Source organism: Euleptes europaea, chromosome 10 (genome assembly GCF_029931775.1).
Source record: "Euleptes europaea isolate rEulEur1 chromosome 10, rEulEur1.hap1, whole genome shotgun sequence".
NCBI lineage: Eukaryota > Metazoa > Chordata > Lepidosauria > Squamata > Sphaerodactylidae > Euleptes > Euleptes europaea.
Window position 1 is genome coordinate 65,687,693 of NC_079321.1, and position 20,266 is coordinate 65,707,958.

Here is a 20,266-nt window from a genome sequence, read left to right on the forward strand (position 1 = left end):
AACAATTCACAGAACCTTACTGCTTCCGCCTCCAACTGCAGTCCACTGAACCCCACCACACCCTCCCCTCAAACTTTGTTCTAGGTGGGGCGGGGGAGGGTCAGTAGACAGTCAGGAATAATATGAAAGGCAAAGTGGGGAGTCTGCAGTGGGGAGATGAATCAACGGAAACCATCACCACCTCTTCTGAAGACACAAGCGCCCTCAGATCTTCAGAACTGTGCGGTTGGATGCACACCGGTTGTTATTATTATACATTACAGTTTGCGTCTTTGCAAGTTCAGTAACTTTTGTCAAGGCCCCCAAAGTCATCTTCAAAAACACTGCTGAAGGTGATGATTCACATTTCTCTTCCACAGCGGAGACTTTCTATTTCCATCTTGTATTCACCCAGCTCAGAGTATAGCAGCTACTTGCATTGAAGGCCTCCCTTTTTAGAAATATTTGTGGCTTCGATAAGTCTTTGTAAGTGTGAAAAAGCCTGAAGTCCTTCAGTTCTAACTCTTTGAGAAGACTGTACCAGTACCGAACCACAGTGCTGTCATTACCGCTGACCTCAAATCCAGGCCAATGAACATGGATCTCAAACACCAGTTGTCCAATTTGCGGCACAACATCCTCCAGGATAAGATTTTCCAAAATTTTCCACTCTGCACTTTCCATATCTGCTTTGAGGACGTCAATCTGTTAAAATTTGATAAAAACACAGGATGATAAATACGCAGGCTGTAACAATGTAAACCAATATTATATTCTTGTGTTATAGAAGGAAAAGAGCAGCAGAGTTGGGCCACTTGGTGAGACTGTTAGAGGCGATTCTGCGTACTGAGATTTTTTTCCTTAGGGATTTGCACAACCTCCAGGTGGTGGCTGGAAATCTCCTGCTGTTACAACTGATCTCCAACCGATAGAGATCAGTTCCCCTGGAGAAAATGCTCGCTATGCCAATTGGACTCTATGGCATTGAAGTCCCTCCCTCCCCTCTCCAAACCCCACCCTCCTCAGGCTCTGCCCCCAAAATCTCCTGGTATTTCCCAACCCAGAGCTGGCAACCCTAGCCCAACTACATAGGAAATGTGGTGCTTCCCAGCAATACCCCTTGGGATACAACTGCCCCTCTCCTGAGTACCTTAGGGCAATCACAATAGATGGGTGGAAAACATGGAATTAGGAGGTATATAGGCTGGTACAGCCCCAGAGTTGGTAATGGAGTCCATTCTACTGTTAAGTAGTTTATCATTGCGGGTGAGAAGTTGTTTTAGGTTAGCTGTAGCTCACGAAAGCTCATACTCTGCCAGAAATTTTATTAGTCTTTAGGTGCTACTGGACTCTGGCTCTAGTCTACTGCTACCGACAGATTAACATGGCTACCCCCTGTGAGGTAGGTTAGCTTGAGTCTATGTGACTGGCCCAAAGCCACCCAGCAAGCACTCAAGTCAGAGTGAGGATTCAAACCTGGGTCTCCCTGATCAGACTAACACTCTAACTTCTACACCACGCTGGCTCCTTGAAGTAGATTCATTACTACCGGGTAGCTACTGTAGGTTCTGTCACCACATAACACAGCCATGGAAAATCTCTATTAATACTTTTCTAGGAGTGGTTTTGCAGCAATTTCCTTGAGACTGTACAAAGGCAAGTGTGGGTGCTAATTAGCATTCATGTCAGAAGTTTGCTATCTTCATCCAGATCCACAGCTGTCTATTTATGCCTTTCCAAAAAGGAAGAAAGAGCCCATCCTGGATGACAAAGAAAAGCATGTGCTCATCGTAACACCCCATATGGTGATAATCTTTCAGTTTTGCCAGCTCAGTTTTTTTGCACAGCATTTGCATGATTTTGTTTCATGTCCTCCTCTTAACTCTTAAATAGCTGTTAAGTCTGCCTCTAATAATTCAATTACAGCCAGTGCACACAACGCAACCACTTTTGTGGAAACAGCTTGAAACCATGCCATGTGCTAAAGGGCTGTCTCTGTGCAGTAGATAGGGTTGCCAGGTCCCTTTGCTCCACTGGTGGGAGCTTTGCTAGAGCATGGCTAGGGACACATGACATGCGCCCCACATGACATGCCAATGTCAATTCTGGGTTTACCCAATGTCACTTCTGGGTTTACCCGGAAGTGATGCGGGCGCTCTAGCAATCTCTGCCAAAACTCTATGGTTTTCATAGAGTTTCAGTGGAGGTTGCTAGAGTGTCCACGTCACTTCCAGGTAAACCCAGAAGTAATGTCGGTGTGTCACATGGGTTGAGCGCATGTCGCGTGCCTCCCCCTGGCTGTCTTTTGCCCGCCAACCCTCAGCTGGTCAGCGGGCAGCACAGTGGGTTGGTGGGCAATTGCCTGCCCCCACTGGGCAATTGGCAAGCCTAGTAGTAGACTTCACCATATGGATTGATTGTTTACCAGGGCACTCTCCCAATCTTACAAGGGTGTGATGGGTTGTTGGCACTAGACATTACTCATAAATACAGAAAAGGTTATCGTTGGTCTTTCAATTACAAGCTTATCTACTCTCATATGTTCCTGACCCCTCTGCATCACAATTATATTCATATTATCATTATTAAAGTGGGGGGATCAGGCTAAGTCAGACAATGTTCATGTGCTTCAGCTCTAGGTTCCTAGACCATTGTATACCATTAGGAATGGTTTGAATTGTGAACAATAACTGCTAGTCGCCTGAATTTCCATCATGTAAAATATGCCTGGGCCTGAAACATGGAAACCTGAATTCGGCAAAAAGACAATGATATTACACATGTCTATGCATTTTTAAACTGTTTCATGGTTAGCTTTTTCAAAGAATGTGGGGTTTGGGAGGCATGAGTAGAATAAAAGCTAACACTTGAGACAGAAGAATGGAAAAGAAACACCACCACAAGGGAAAAATACAAAATAGTTTCCAAAAGAAAAAGAAATGGAACCATTAACTCCCATCTTCCTCCCACTGGCAACTCTGCCCAACATTTCTTGTTTTTACTGCATGAGCTGAAAGCCAGCTGTCATCCTAGAAGTTTACTTTTTTAAAAGTGGAAAGAGTCTTACAATGCTAAACTCTACTTCATTCTATAACACACCACAATGAATAGTATTCACCTCCCTTGGTCATTCTGTTCAGTCTTTTCTATTTACACACAGGTGCAGATGGAATACCGTGTGGGTACTCACTTTAAAACATATTTTCATCATGTTTGTACACCACGCTTCAATAATACCTGACTACTCTATAATAGACAAAAGTATGCACCCTCTATCATGGATTCACAGTTCAGTTCCTGCTAACTGAATACAATTCCAACAGTGGAACAGGAGTTTCATGCTTCCCTTCTCCCTCTGCTTCCCAAAATGCTGTCGGAAACAGCGTGAGGAACAAGATAAGGGTCTGACATAAGAGATAGTATGAAACTGACACTGCAGCCACCCTATATACACACAAACACCAAAAAACTAGAGAGCATTTCAGAACTCTGCACCTAAACTAATGTCAGGGTGCAACACTGCTCAGTGGAGATAGCTCCATTGGTTTATCCATTTATAGAAACATCTTCTTTATCTAACATCAGGTAATGCCACAGCATACACAATTATAAGAACATAAAAAAGGACATGCTGGATCAGACCCAGGCCCATCAAGTCCAGCAGTCTGTTCTCACAGTGGACAACCAGGTGCCTCCAGGAAGCCCACAAACCAGACGACTGTAGCAGCACCATTCTGCCTGTGTTCCATGGCACCTAATATAATAGGCATGCTCCTCTGATGCTAGAGAGAATAGGTATGCATCATGACTATCATTCATTTAGACTAGTAGCCATGGATAGCCCTCTCCTTCATGAACATGTCTACAGTGGCCAACCAGGTGCCTCTAGGAAGGCCACAAACAAGACGACTGTAGCAGCATTATCCTGCCTGTGTTCCACAGCACCTAATATAACAGGCACGCTCCTCTGATTCTGGACAGAATACATATGCATTATGACTAATAACCACAGATATCCCTATTCTCATTGAAATTGTAAATTCCCCTCTTAAAGACTTCTGAATTGGCAGCCATTACCACATCCTGGGGCAGGGAGTTCCACAGTTCAACTATGCTTTGTGTGAAGAAATACTTCCATTTATCTGTTTTGAATCTCTCACCCTTCAGCTTCAGCAGATGATCCCGCGTTCTAGTATTATGAGAGAGGGAGATAATGTCTCACAGCAGTGGGTTTTTCCAAGCAGAAGGTCATTGACAATGAGCATCAGATACCTTTGCAATATCAGATTTCACTGTGGCATCGCCCATCCTAGATCAGTACTTACAACAAAGTTTGGATCATGGATTTTAACAGAAAAAACTGAAAAACTGCAAACAGGTCAGATTTTTACTTCTCTCTGACAAATGTACACACTTACAGCCCATTCCTGACCTCCAAGGATGAAAGTCCTTTGGAGGCTAAAAAGGGGCTGTGCTGGCATAAGTGGGACGGCTGCCACCGGCTGTCCCACTCGCACCATCCAGGAGGGACGGATGCTGGTCTCCGCCGAATCAGTCTTGAGGGCAGCCCTACATAGAGTGAGTTACAGTAGTCTAGCCTAGAGGTGACCGTCACATGGATCACCGTGGTTAGGTCAGGGCAGGAGAGATAGGGCGCCAGCTGCCAAGTCCGGGGTAGAGGGGGAAAAGGCCGCCTTGACTACGGCTGTGACCTGGGCCTCCATAGACAAGGAGGCATCCGGGATCACACCCAGACTCCTGATGGTGGATGCTGATATCAGTTGCACACCGTCAAGAGCCGTCTCCTCGCAGATGCTTTGCTCAAGGATTGTTTATCTAACCGTTGCATTCCTCTCCAGCCTTTGATGCCCAAGGGAGCCTGGCACCGTTAGCCCGGGGTTGCTATGTCAACCTGTACTATCTGATATGACCTATATGACCACTATTCCTCCTTATATTCTGCTGTATATCCTTGCCCCCCCATTCCTGCCTTTTTACTTCTGCAAACTCTGAATACCTGTATGTTTTCTAATAAAGTCAACCCTTTTTTTTGGACTACCTGTCTGCGGATGTTGCTTTAAGGAGTACTACGGTGACAAGTGCTTACAAAAGCACGTTTCTACATTTTATATGTTTGTTAAGTTTGAAGTGTTTGTGATTTCATAGCACTATCCCCAGCGTGGTGTAGTGGTTAAGAGAAGTAGACTCTAATCTGGAGAACCGGGTTTCATTCCCCCACTCCTCCACATGAGTGGCGGAGGCTAATCTGGTGAACTGGATTTGTTTCCCCACTCCTACACACGAAGCCAGCTGGGTGACCTTGGGTGAGTCACAGCTCTGTTAGAGCTCTCTCAGCCCCACCTACCTCACAGGGTGTCAGTTGTGAGGAGGGGAAGGGAAGGTGATTGTAAGCTGGTTTGAGTCTCCCTTAGTAAAAAAGGTAAAGGTCCCCTGTGCAAGCACCAGGTCATTCCTGACCCATGGGGTGACGTCACATCCCGACGTTTCCAAGGTAGACTTTGTTTGTGGGGTGGTTTGCCAGTGCCTTCCCCAGTCATCTTCCGTTTACCCCCAGCAAGCTGGGTACTCATTTCACTGACCTCGGAAGGATGGAAGGCTGAGTCAACCTTGAGCCGGCTACCTGAAACCGACTTCCATTGGGATCAAACTCAGGTCGTGAGCAGAGCTTTTGACTGCAGTACTGCAGCTTAACACTCTGCGCCATGGGACTCATTGAGTCTCCCTTAAGTGGTAGAGGAAGTCGGCATATAAAAACCAATTTTTCTTCTTCTATACAAATGATAACTTTTTCTACGAATTAAACAATTAAGAAACCACCAGGAAAAATTAGATAAAGTTTATTTTAAAAGCATACAGCATTATACAGACCAGCTTAGGTATAGTTGGATGATATTGTACAGTATCATATCGACCTTTGGCTCTTTCACCCACTCCTCTTCAACTAAAACTCTGAGCTCAGATGCTGCCTTTGTGTAGGAATTCAGGATTAGACATTTCCACTTCCACATGATTGTCATCTTTCCAACAGTATGGAGGCTTGTCATAGCCCAATTCTATGGCTGCTTACTCAAAGGTAAATCTGACTGAGCTCAAAGGAATTTATTTCAAAGTAAATGTACATCTGATTGCAACCTCAGTTACATAATATGTCCCAGGATGAAACATTATTACTGTCACTAATGAGGTTGTGGTTTTAGGTTTCCCAAGTGCAACCATTGTTTATTCATATAATGCTACACTGGACAGATGTAGCCTGTCTATGTGAGTAGAATCTCAGTGAATTGGTCACCTAGCCTCCAATACAGAGCCCACATGAACACTTGGTATCCAATTCAGTTTAAATTAATAAATTAAGTAAATGACAGCACAATGTCAAGCCACAAGCCAGGACTCAGGATAACAATGAAGCCCCACATTAACATATCCTGGATTTACACACTCTATCTCTGAGTCATGTTGGCCGGCACACACACACACATGTTGGGGCACAGGCACTGAACTACAACTGCTACACTGGCACAGAATTGTGAGTTGTCAGAGGAGTGCAGTTGGTGCGGCTGGTCTTAGTTAGCTTCCTAAGCCCCTCCAGACCTGGGCATAAATCAGATGTCAGTGTAAAGTTATGCTACCAAAAACCCTGGCATAGCCCATAGGGGCTAATGCAATTAGAAATTTTAAGCAACTCCCACGCTGCTCCCTGCTGCCAAGCACTAGCATAGTTTGGAATGACAACAAAATCTGCAGCCAATCAGGGGCTACAGTGACCAGAGTGCATCCCACTGCCACTGAAGTTGCCGCTTCATTCATTCCACATCACTGCTGGTATCTGACAAGCCATGCAGATTGCCTACAGCAAGTGGGGGGGGGGGGCGGAGCTGGAGTTCAAGGGCTGGATGTGTATGTCACTCATGGGGTTTCACCAGCATGCTGTTTCTTGACTGGTGGGTGTAGCCAGGTTGCTAGAGACTCTGGTGTGCTCTCTTTGAGGCTTTGTGGAGGGATGTTTGTAATTTCTTTCCCTTCTGCACAATGGACTTAGGTCTCCAACTAGTGATGCTTGCACCCTGTGGCACAGGTGCACCACCAGCCCACCTTTATGCTCTCAGTGTATCAAGCCTATCTGGATCTGGGCTGATGTACAGAAGAAGAAGAGCTGGTTTTTATATGCCGATTTTCTCTACCTTTTAGGAGAATCAAACAGGCCTACAATGTCCTTCCCTTCCTCTCCCCACAACAGACACCCTGTGAGGTAGGTGGGGCTGAGAGAGCTCTAAGAGAGCTGTGACTAGCCCAAGGTCACCCCACTAGCTTCATGAGTAGGAGTGGGGAAACCAACCCAGTTCACCAGATTAATGTCCACCACTCATGTGGAGGAGTGGGGAATCAAGCCCGGTTCTCCAGATTAGAGTCCACCACTCCTAACCACTATACCACACTGGCTCTAAAAAAAAAAAAAAAAGGAACAGGAGCATTTACCCTATTCCCTCCATGCCATTTCCCCCCCTTAAAATGCACAAGTACACACTGGAGTTTATACCTGCCTCACACGGGGGTTTACAGCTCACTCCCAAATGTCCCAGTGTTCCATAAGGCAACTGATTTTATATCATAAAACCATCCCAATATGTCCACCAGTCCAAAAGGCCAATATCATGCCGTCACACCTTAATTTAATCTAATGAATGTTCTACTGTCACCCTGTCCAAGAGAAAAGAAAAACCCCATTTTTTCTTCCCCTTTTTGATCTTATGCCCCAGACACCGCTGGATTCCCCAGCCCACAGGATGTTTATGCGTGCACACACACACACATACTCCGATGATTTACAATGGACCCTTGTTTGTCTTCTTCTTGAACAAATATTTGCAGCCTATTTATGCTGCACTGGTCTTAAGCAGTCTTTTTCGCTCTCTCTGTACAAAACAAGGTTTAGACATTACAAACGTATAGGGAATGTGCTTACCTGGGGCTAATTAGAATAGGAGCAAAATTGTTTTTTAACACAAAGCAAATATTTAAATAAAATTTTAAAAACTCTGTATAATGTTAATGTGTGTACTCAACAAGCTTTATTTGTGTTTGATTGCCCAATATTATCACTGGTATTAAGACAGTTTCCCATCTCCTTCACTGAGCAATGGGAAGTTAAAGGCACCTTTCACAAGGCCAGCTTCCTCAGGAACAATGGAAATGTATGTTGTGTATTGATTTGCAACCAGAAACATCGAATTAGGTATTACACGGAAGCAAGAATGATCCAGCAAACAGTGATGAGATGACAGCAACATCAGTTCATGCCCCCAATCCGCTGTCGCTCTGGAAGCCCAATTCACCAGCTAGTCAGCCAACATCAAATAGTTTCTTCTTGCTCCTACTCAGTGCATTGGGACACATTCTAACCTTCTGTTGGCCTGTAGGCAATGTGACCCTGGGGGAGTGCAGTGCATGAAAGTTTGATTACAGTTGTTCTAATAAAGCCAAACTTTGCCCTGCCGGAACACTTTTCTGCGTGGTACTCAAGGGCATGAGCAATGGAATACTTTGTCCAACCCTCAGTTCATCCAATAGCCCACTTACTTTAAGGCAGTATTTCTCAAACCCTCCCCAGCACCCCCATGCTTCTCTTGACAGGAATCCCCACATGCTGCCAACCACCTATTTAACTTGTGAACAAATAAAGACTCTTTTTTCATTCAGCATATCCTTGTGATACCCACCCTGGGCTATCAACTAGGCCCTCTAGATTCCTCCAGAAATTGACCTGAAGGGCAGGTAGAGAGCAGCATTTTCATCTAGCAGGCACAGTTTACACTTGGGGGAGATACCCAGCCAATGTATTAACATATGGAACAGTTTGAACACCTAAGATCTATCAAAATACTAAGATCTATCAAAACTATTTTACATGAGTGAGAAAACCGATGCATGTCAGATTATTCCATGTCTGCAGTGATTTTTAATAAGATAAACACATTCACCAGTTCTTTCTTACAAAGGATATCAACACTGACATTTCTTGTGTCTTTAAACTGTGTGTGTGTCTTCAAAGTATGTGTGTGTGTTCTTAACTATTGTAGTTGGGAAGCATTAAGCTCTTAGCTCTGCCCCCCTCCCCAACTACAATGCAGAAGGACTCCCTATTGTAAGGACAGGAGACCCAAGGATTCTGCCTTTATTCCCCACCTATCTCTGCAGCCTTTGCCTCTTACTGCTGCAGGTGGGCTTCCTATCATCAGAGGGGGTGATGAAATGCAGCTCGAGGCTGTTCTACCCCCTTAAAGCATGTGCAAGGAAAACCTAACAAGCTGCAGACTCTGAACCAGAGATTAAGATCCATGCTTGTATATGAACAAAAAGTCCTCCTAAAGCCAGTGAGATGTATACTGTGCACAGAAACACCACTTGGGACAATCTTATTTGGAAGGATGATAAGCTAACTGATCCTGTCAGGCACATATCCGCAGATTCCCTCTCCACTTGCTGCCCCTCCTGCTGATTGGAAAATTAGATCAGACAGTGAGGTGTCAGATTGTCAGATGAGAAGGTTTCTGACCAATCCCAAATACCAGAAATAAGTCCATTCAGATGCTGAGCATTTATGTACAAATAGGTGTTTGAGTGAAATCTCTATTTGTAAATATCCACCTGCACATTCCTACACATTCATCCCTTCTTCTCACATCCCAGAACTTGGAATACTTTGTCATTCTGCCTGATGAAGAGATCTAGATAGACTGAAAATATTTACACTACTACAAATTAGTCCTACAACAAAGAAGATGGATATATTCAATGATAATGCTTATTCTGTACAAGAACTGAAATTGGTATTAAAGACAGAATTCAACACATTGGGTATCACAGGGTCCATTCTCATAATCTGCCTAGAATCCCAGCTTCATGGCCTTCTTTGCAACAGGATAATAAAGGCCAATGCACATACAGCTAAGCACATGCTGATACATGACTACCTTGGCTGCAGAAGCTTGCCATGAACATGAGCTGCACCTACCGCACCATGAGGATGGGCTCCCAGCTTTTGCACTTTCCCAATCCTTGAGGCTTAGAAACATGTATAATACCTGGTAACTAACCTCAGATGCAGAAGCATCGCTGTCAGTACATGAAAGAAATAACAGGATTTCCAGTGGTCAGAGGATAGATTTTCAGTGCTCTACATAGTTCTTTGCCCTCCCCTATAAAATGCAGAAGCAGAGTAAAATAGAAATATAATGTAGACTGCCATCAGAATTCAGCTTTCCTGTCATACTCACTTTAGACTGCTTAGCACATAGATACAACTTTTTTATCACACACTAGGATGGATCCCAAGAACTCTGAGAAAAGAAAAATAGTCACTAGGGCTGTTGAACAAACACACCAGAGGTCGTATAAGAGTTCACACAGATCTGTAATAAGTAGGTTCTACAGCTGATCTCATGCTTTTTGCAACAGCAAAACATGGTGCAACATCTTTTGCAAGGGATAGAACATTTTGGATTCAGTATCCTTTTTCTCAGACTGTGTAAAACTAGGACAAGGTGTAAAACCTTTCTTCTGCAAGTGGAAGACATTGCGTGCTGAAAGGCACATTTGGATCCAACCCTGTCAGACTCAGAGACTTGTCCTTAGCATCCTTCAAGCAAAAACCATCAGGCAAAGGCTCTGAAGCAGTTTAGACTTTATTAGGAGCAAAAGTTAGACAAAGTAAGAAGCTGGCTGCCTCCTGGGCATACAAGGCTACTAATGAGGAATCAAGGCAAGGGGGCATGGTTAAAATGCAGTGCAGACTTCAAAGATGGATGGGGCAAAGTACACAGGCAGCTACAATCCATGACTGGTTCCCAACCGGGGGTCCGTGGACCCCCAGGGGTCCGCAAGAACTAAATTAAGGTCCACGAAACAAAGTTATAAACCCATAATAAATTAATATTTTCAATTAAAAATTCTCTATTATAAAATATATATATTCAAATATTATTCCAAGTTTAATGTTTAACTAACAGTTATGATTAAAGTTTATTTTCAAATTCTCTGAATTTTTATTTTGAACCTTGGGGTCCCTGCACCGAACAAAAAAGTCCTAGTGGTCCTTGGTCAAAAAAAGGTTGGGAACCACTGATCTAACCCATATCAATAGATACTATTTGTTTAGGCCCAGGTGCAGACAGCAATTGAGAATGGGAAGACCGCCCAGCTTCAAAGAAGCAAAGATATAGTTCAAAGACAGAGCATGCACCCGTTGAGGACCAAAAGACACTCGTAAGTACGAAAAACCTGTAATCACTATTTTAAAATACATTTAAGATAAAAAGTAGCAAGAATGAATTAACATTGTGTACATATTCTCTGAAGCAGATAAATCTGTATTAGAGGTTAGAAAAGTGATCGCAGAATTCAGTAATATATCTGGATACAAGTAAAATGCAAATAAATCTGAAGCTCTTTTTTAAACTATCGATAACAAAAAGGAGAAACAATTATGGACAGAAGATCTAAGAGAAGCTGATAATGTTAAATATTTAGGAATATGGTTAAGTAAAGATAGAACTAAATGTTTAAATTTAAACTGCAGAAAAATAGCGAAGAACTGAAGGATTGTTTTCAGAAATGGCTCCCTTTGAATTTTTCTCTCTTAGGCCGAGACAACCTAATTAAAATGATAATCTTGCCAAAATTGAATTTTATTTTTAATAATTTATTTGTAGACATACCGAAAAAAATGATTGAAGAATGGCAAAAGATCTGTAATAGATTCATCTGGCAAAAAAAAAAAAAAAAAAAAAAAGAATAGATTTAGAAACAATAACCTATGTGAGATTAAAGGCTAAGGAGGGATAGGTATGCCAAATTTATTAATGTATTATCAGGTGGCTAGGATAAAGTGGTTAAAATCATGGGTAGTAAATGATGAAAAGGAACCATATATCATAATTGAGCAGGACATTGTTAAATTCCCTCTAAATAGATGGCTTTGGGTTAAAAAAAACTTATAGGAAAAATTTCTACAACAAAGATAATAATTGCATTAATACCATTCTAAAGCAATGGGATGCGCTAAGAGAGAAACTAGCTCCAGATATTTCCCCAGTGTCTACCTTTTTATGGAATATTTTAGCTGAGAACCCAGAATTCCAATTACCACATAGAATAAAGATAAACAGAATGAATGTAATGATTGGATTAGAAATAATAATTTAGAACCTTTATGTAAAATTATGGATTAAAAAAGAAATTAATATTACATTTTTAGAATATTTACAAATAAAAAAATATTGGAATAACCTAAAAGAAAATTACATATCCGAAATTAGAGATAAATCAGAGTTTGAGAAGCTGATGTTACAAGACAAAACGCCAACTTCAAAAAAATATACAATTATACTTAAAGATAAAGTAAATCAAACAACGGGATATTGGGATAAATGGAACACTTACTTAGAGCGTTAAGTGACCAAGAATGGGAACAAATTTTCACAAAGGGATTAGATTTTACAGTCAGTATGCAAATGAGAGAAAATCTAATAAAGATGGTATATATGTGGTATATAACCCCACTTAGACTAAGTAAAATCCATAAATCAGAAAACGACAGCTGTTGGTACTGTGATAGAAAACAAGCAGATTTTATACACATGTGGTGGAAATGTGAGAGAGCTATATCATTTTGGTCTGAAATAGTGAAATGTCTAACGGTTGGAATGAAGGTTGATATTCCATGTAAACCCAAGATATTCTTGTTAAATCTGGTACCTAATCTAGCTAAAGATCAACTTTGTTTGGTGTAACATAAGATAACTGTGGCTAGAACAAACTTTGCCAGTCACTGGAAACAAAAATCAACTCCAAAGATAGAGAGGAATGGCTGGTTAAAGTTAAAGAAATATATGTTTTAATTAAGCTAACAGCATATCAGAAAAACAGAGATACAATAAGATTGGATGTGGTATGGTCACATACAATAAGTAAAATAGAGAATTTCATAAATAAGGGCGGGAAAGAGGAATGTGTTGCGCTCAGTCAGGACGTAATGATGAATATGAAGACATAGAAATAAGCTGTAGCATGGGAGACTTGATCTGATTTTATTATGTATGTATGTATGTATGTATATATGTATATGTATAGTATTTTAAATTACAAAGACTGTCAGTAATTCTGCTTTTTTTTAGTTGTTGTTATTGTCATTGGGTTTTTTCTAATAAAATAAAATAAAAAAACATTGTGTACATATTCTAAGAAGTTATTTTAAGTAAAAATAACCTGGTATGGGGTTTGGAGCTATATGATAACGAGTTAGCCAAGAATGTGCACCCTTATCAAGTGGAATACATAGTTATTGTTAGGAGATTATTTTAAAATCCTCTAAGTGGGGGATCAAGAGCTTCTTCTCAAAAGGCGTTCCTTGCCTGTGACCCGCGTACTTCCGGGGTAAGAAACTATCATAGATTCATGTAATTGCTCTCCTTTAATTGTCTATGTAACAATGATGGATTGATGGTATAACGCTTTGTGGATTTACTCTGTGTTAAGAATGTAAAAATTATGCTTTAATAAACAAACTTAGAATGGAAGCAGAGATTCTCTAATAGTATTTACTTATATACTAATCCCAGAATGAACCTATAGTGTTACTGAGGTATACCTCTGGCTAGGAGTTAAATGATCTGGTACAGGAAAGCGAACAAGATGCCTAGGGTTTCTTAAGTGCACACCTACACCTGAATCAGACCTGACCAGAGTCATCCAAAACAACAGGAAAACTAACTAAATGCCTAGGTCTTCTTAAGTGCACACCTATATCTGAACCAGGCTGATCTGAGTCATACAGAACAAGAATACAAAATACAGCCAAGCTAAAAGGGAAAAAAATCTTAAAGAATAATAAATTATTGTAGAGGGATTCTAGTTAAATGTATCTTCATTATTTTGTAATCCCATGCTACCTCTCAAAAGCCATGGCCCAAAGGCACATAGGGATTTATGGAGAATGAAACAGCCTCCTATGCTATAAATTGCTGTCATGACCAGCAATTTTTAGATAATGCAAGTCACAAACACATCACTGGGAAAAGAAAACAGAGAATACCAGAGCAGAAGGCAGCTACGGTACTCCAATACACAAATGAAGTCATCCGATACATACTCCAAGCTTCAGATGACTAAGCCATTCAAGATTTTTCTCTCCATCGCATGGTTTTGGAAGAGAAAAAAATTTCTAGGAGGAGGTGACCAAAGAGGCAAATGATCTCAAATTGGCAGAGCAGACATGGCAGCTGTCCTGAGAGGAAACAGATGTTCTAGAAATAATCAGGAGCTGGCAACATTTGCATGATTCCATTGCTCACATTAACAATTCTCTCCTTTCAGGCCAAGCATTTTTTTCTCAGAATTTCCTCAAATTGGGATTTCTGAGAAAATCATCCAATTCCTTTTCTCAGTTTAAGTTCTTCAACTGCTCCTACTTTTTTGACTTTCCATTGCCTTCGACCTATCCAACTACTTCCAAAAGGCTAGCACTATTGTGAAAAATACCATTCCACTTGCAAGCTTCTTCATTTAGTTTTTGTATTTATAGCCTTCCTATTTCTACAACTAATTTGTGCCTCTTTAGGCAGGCTACAATCCAGTTTATGGAAAGTGGAGAAGCCTAAATCCACATAGTTGTCACATTACCCCCCCAAAAGAAAAAGTCTTCAGAAAGTCCAAAGCTGTTCGATACAAGTGAGAAAAATGAATCAAGATAAGCTTGAACTTGTTGTAAATGCTTAGACGTTTCAATCCTGGGAACGATATTGTTATATTTTTTTTTAAATTATAATGGCCTATGGTCTTACAGCCCTGACCTGGATGACCCAGGCTAGCCTGATCTCGTCAGATCTCAGAAGCTAAGCAGGGTCAGCCCTGGTTAGTATTTGGATGGGAGACCACCAAGGAATACCAGGGGTGCTGTGCAGAGGAAGGCACTGGCAAACCACCTCTGTTAGTCTGTTGCCATGAAAACCCCAAAAAGGGGTCACCATAAGTCGGCTACAACTTGACGGCACTTTACACACACACACATGGTCTTATACAATAAACTACTATTACAGCCCCCCAAAAAAGTGAATCCTTCCCTATAGACTGCTGCTGTCATGCTTCCCTGGCCAAGCTTTAGAATCCTCTCAAAAAGCATCCATTAACTGGTCAGAACAACGCATCAGAGTGTCATACTGTGAGGGTCTCTGTCTTTGTGTCTCTGCTTTCCATCACCTGCGGTGTTATCAGTGAACTCGTAAAAGCAGTTCACACCTTCTGGTCTCAGGCGCCAGGCCTGATGGCCCATGTATCTTCCCCCCCGCTGTTCTTCCTGCCAGTACTCCCTCAGGCCGGTGCGGCCTTGGAAGTGTGATAGCCGCACCAGACTTCCTGGGATCCGTCTGATGTTTTGTATTATGCCAAGCTTGTAACTTCCCATAACAATAAGTGTGAACCCCAGTGCCCCAGTGCCCTGGAGTCAATATATTCTGTAAACCCGTATAGCCCCTCACTTGCAACTTTCTACCTGTGCCTGTCTCATCTCCTGAAGGCTTCAATAAATCTATTGTTTCTGTATCAACGTCTGAGCAACTGATTTGGAGAAGCAAACTCAGAGAGGGGGATCTCTCACATTAAGTTGCAAGTCCTTGCCTCTCGGACTGCAGCTGTACCGCTTTGGACAGAATGTCAGCCGACGAGGACACCACCCCTAACCCCGATGCCCCCAAGGAACCGGACGAGCCGGAGAAGCCGGACCCGAAGGAGGAGGGAGCCAAGCCAAAGAAACCGAAGGGTCGCGCCCCCGACCAAGATCGGGACGAACGTCCCCGGGGGCTTACTTATTGGCTGGACTCTCCCAAGGGCTGGTCGCTCTCGCGGACTGCGGCGAAGGATCGCCGGTTGGCCTTCCCCAGCACGGGACTCGAAGGGGACCCGGCCCGCAAAGAGGCCCTCATGGAGGAAGAACGAAAGCAGTGGCAGGAAGACCGCCGGGCTATGCAGGAGCAGATGGAGAGCATGCAACGCGTAATGGGTGAGATGGCCACGACCCTAGATGCGCTGAAGTTGCAACCTCCAGCCGGTGCTCCCCCAGACGGGGCGCCGGTAGTTCCGCCCGCAACCCCTGCCCCCCCGGCCCGTCGGGACCTGAAAGTCACGTATGACGGGTCGGGAGACCAGTTGACCTTTTTTATGGTCCAAGTAGACATTTTTATGCGGGAACAAGGCCGAACCTTCGTTTCTGAGGAGTCCCGGGTGCAGTACGTGGCTTCCTTACTGCAAGGGGAGGCGGCTGCCTGGATGGTGTTGCAGTATGAACTCCGCTCGCCGGTGCTGCGAACCCTGGACGAGTTCATGGTAGCACTCCGAAACCGTTTTGAGGACCCGACTCTGGGTGAGCGGGCTAAAGCCTCCCTGATGCAACTGCGCCAAGGGACTAAGTCGGTGGCGCAGTATGCAAGTGAGTTCCAGTCACTGGCTAGCCGAATTCTGGACTGGAGTGAAGCTACCTTGGTACAATGTTTCAGGGAGGGTCTCAACCCAGACCTCCAACATTGGGCCTTCATGCAAGGGAACCCCCCGGATGTGGAAGGTTGGGTTCGCCATGCTGCTGACATCGAGAATCGCAAACAACTCCTGAACTTGTCCAAGCAACGGCTTGGGCGAGACCCCAGGCCCCGAGGTGACCGTGGCCGGGAACTCCGGCAAGGGGGTGGCGGGGGTCTCTCGGCCGCGGAACGCCGCAAGCGGTTCGAGGCCGGCGTCTGCCTGATCTGCGGGGGAAAGGGTCACTTTGCATCGCAATGCCCCTCTCGCTCAGGCCGTCCGACCCCCCCCCGCCAAACCCAGGCCGAGCCGACGAAACCGGCCGCCGACAGCCAGCCTCGCCGCAGAAGTGGACCACTGAGCCGGCGCTCCGGCGCACCCTCCGCTCTCCACGCGCGCCCCCAGGATGGGGCATCCGACTCTACGGTCCCATCGGGGTCCCGGATTACAAATACCGTCTTTGATTCGGACGGCTCCCCGGAAGCCACCACCCCGTCCCCCTCTTCCAGCGAGGAGGAAGAGTGGGAACAGCCGGCAAAAAACGCCGTCGGTCTGCTGTAGAGGGGGCTCCGCAGCAGACCGTCCCTATCGTTGTGCAAGGAGCTCCACCGATGGTAAGCGCCCAAGAGGACAATGTATTTGTGCGTGTTCATCTGTCCCTACCCAAAGGGGGTCCCCCGTTAGAGGTCCCCGCGTTGGTCGACTCGGGGTGTGCCCGCACCATGATAAATGAGGAAACTGCCAAGAAGTTGGGTGTCCGGCGCAAGCGGCTTCCGGGACCCCTCCGTTTTTCCCAAATGGACGGGAGTGACTTTAAACGGGGCCCTGTGACCCACAGAACTGCAGCCGTGATTATGTCCGTGGGGGAACATTGGGAACGGTTGTATTTCACCATCGCCCCTATTGTAACCCCTGTGGTGTTAGGGATGAACTGGTTAAGGGGACACAATCCCTCCATTGATTGGGTTAAACGGGTGCTTTCCTTCCCCGAAAACCCCTGTGGGTTGCATGACAAGGAACGGGTACTCAGAACTCCAGCCGCCGCACTGGTAGGGTCCCCCGCCCCAGTCTCTCCTCAATTACCCTCTGAGTACTCGCAGTTTACTGATGTTTTCGATGTTAGAGAGTGCGACGAACTGCCTCCCCACAGAGAAACGGACTGTGCCATCGAGATTGTAGGGGAAGGCAAACTGTCTAAGGGAAAGATTTACCCCATGAGCCCTAGTGAAAAGACTGTATTGCGAGACTATCTGGATGTCAATCTGGCGAGGGGTTTCATACGCCCCTCCAAGGCTCCTTATTCAGCCCCAGCTTTCTTTGTAAAGAAAAAGACGGGAGATTTAAGACTGTGTATTGACTTTCGCAGACTGAACGCAGTCACCCAGTCTAATGCTTACCCCCTCCCTCTTATTCCTGACCTTCTAGCACAATTAAAGGAGGGCCGAATCTTCACCAAACTGGACTTGGTAGAAGCCTACCACCGCATTCGCATCAAAGAAGGAGACGAACCCAAAACGGCCTTTTCCAGTTGTTTTGGGATGTTTGAGTACCTGGTCATGCCGTTCGGACTTTCGGGGGCTCCGAGTGTCTTTATGCAATTAATTAATGAAGTTTTGCATGATTTACTGTTTCGGGGGGTGGTGGTATTTCTCGATGACATTCTTATTTACTCTGAGACCATGGAAGAACATGTGCGCCTAGTGCGAGAAGTGCTCCAGCGGCTGCGGGAGCACAAACTGTATGCTAAGGTGTCCAAATGTGAATTCCACCAACCTTCTATTACATTTCTGGGGTATGTGATTTCCCACCAAGGGTTGGAAATGGACCCCGCCAAGGTCCAGGCGGTGCGGGACTGGGAAACCCCCACTACCCGCCGCCAACTTCAACAGTTTTTGGGGTTTGCCAACTTTTACCGGAATTTCATTCCCAACTTTGCCCAAGTTGCGCTTCCCCTCACTGCCCTGTTGCGTACCAAGGACAGGGGGGCTAGCGCCGCACTCCCCTCAGCCCGTCTGCAATGGTCTCCCCAGTGCCAGCAAGCTTTTGAACGTTTAAAGCTACTTTTTTCATCCGAACCCGTTTTGGCTCACCCGGATTGCACCAAGCCCTTCGTGGTGCAGGTGGATGCCTCGGATGTAGCCATGGGCGGGGCCCTATTGCAGAGGGATGAGGGGGGACGGTTGAGGCCATGCGCCTACTTCTCCAAGAAGTTTTCCCAGTCCGAAATCAACTGGGCCATTTGGGAGAAGGAGGCAGCAGCGGTCAAACATGCCCTTACCATATGGAGACACTTCTTGGAGGGGGCCGAACTGCCGTTCGAAGTGTGCACAGATCACAAGAATCTTGAGGCTCTCAAGGGAGCTAGAAAACTCAATGCCAAACAAATTCGGTGGGCCCAATTTTTTGCAAAATTCCGGTTCACCCTCAAACATGTCCCTGGCAAAGAAAATGCCCTAGCTGATGCTTTGTCACGACTTCCCCAGTATCGCAACGATTTCGATCGCCCCGTCGACTCCCTGTTCACTCCCGAACAGCGAGGGGAAGTCCCTGGCTTGGCCGTCACCACCCGATCCCAAGCCCGCCAACCGGAGACCCCCCCTACGCTCAAAGGTATCCCGGAAGCATTCCAACAGCGACTCCGGGACGCCTCCTTACAGGAGGAGGAGCACCATCTCCTCCCCACTGGCTTGGAACGAACCAACACTTGGTGGGTGCAAGGGGGGAAACTATATGTCCCATCTTCCCTTCGCAAAGAAGTATTGGGACTTGTACATGGGGCCAGGCTAGCGGGTCATTTTGGTTTCATAAAAACGCTTCACCTGGTTCGAAGGCAATTCTGGTGGCCCGGTATGAGATCTGATGTAGAGTTGTATGTGCGCAGCTGCCCCACCTGCGCCACAGCCAAGAAACGGATGGGAAAACCCCCGGGGCTTCTCAAACCGCTTGAGAACCCCTCCCGTCCCTGGGAAGTCATCGCCATGGATTTTATCACCGACCTACCTCCAAGTCGGGGGAAAACGGTTCTCTGGGTTATCACAGACCTCTTTTCCAAACAGGTTCATTTCGTTCCATGTGCAGGTCTTCCTTCAGCCCAGGGCTTAGCTAAACTGTTCATCACGCACGTCCTCAGGCTACACTCGATCCCGAGGAAGGTCCTCTCCGACCGGGGGGTCCAGTTTGTTGCCAAATTCTGGCGGGCTTTCCTAAAGTTAATGGGAGTGGAGGAACAGGGCCTTTCTTCCGCCTATCACCCCCAAACGGATGGTCAAACGGAACGAGTAAATGCGGTAGTAGAATGTTATTTGCGTTGCTATGTAAATTTCCACCAGGACGACTGGGTCGACCTGCTGCCATTTGCCGAATATGCGTACAACAATGCGCCTCATTCCTCTACCGGCTTTAGTCCCTTCCAAGTTATATACGGGACGGATTTTGGCCCTTTCGGTTCTGCCCCCGTCTCGCCAGAGCTCCAGTCTACCCCTGATCTTCAGGAGTGGATTCAGGTGGTTAAATCCACCTGGCCATGGTTGCTCAAAAATCTGGAAAGGGCAAAAAGCAAGTACAAGGAACAAGCAGACAAACACCGGTCTCCGGGATGGGAACTCAAGGTGGGGGAGCAAGTCTATCTGTCCACCAAAAACCTCCGCTCTCTTCGCCCCTGCAAAAAACTGAGCGACCGTTATGTAGGACCTTTCCCCATTAC

At 45.1% G+C, this 20,266-nt stretch overlaps 1 protein-coding gene across 1 annotated transcript in view; it reads right to left on the reverse strand.

Annotated features, from left to right (window-relative positions):
- Positions 1-274: 274 nt before the first annotated feature.
- METTL24 (methyltransferase like 24) overlaps positions 275-20,266 on the reverse strand; it is an 85,870-nt gene continuing 65,878 nt past the window's right edge. The window contains exon 5 of the mRNA XM_056856717.1: positions 275-684. Coding sequence (XP_056712695.1) covers positions 370-684 — 315 coding nt within the window. The 3' untranslated portion in view covers positions 275-369. The remainder of the gene's footprint in view (positions 685-20,266) is intronic.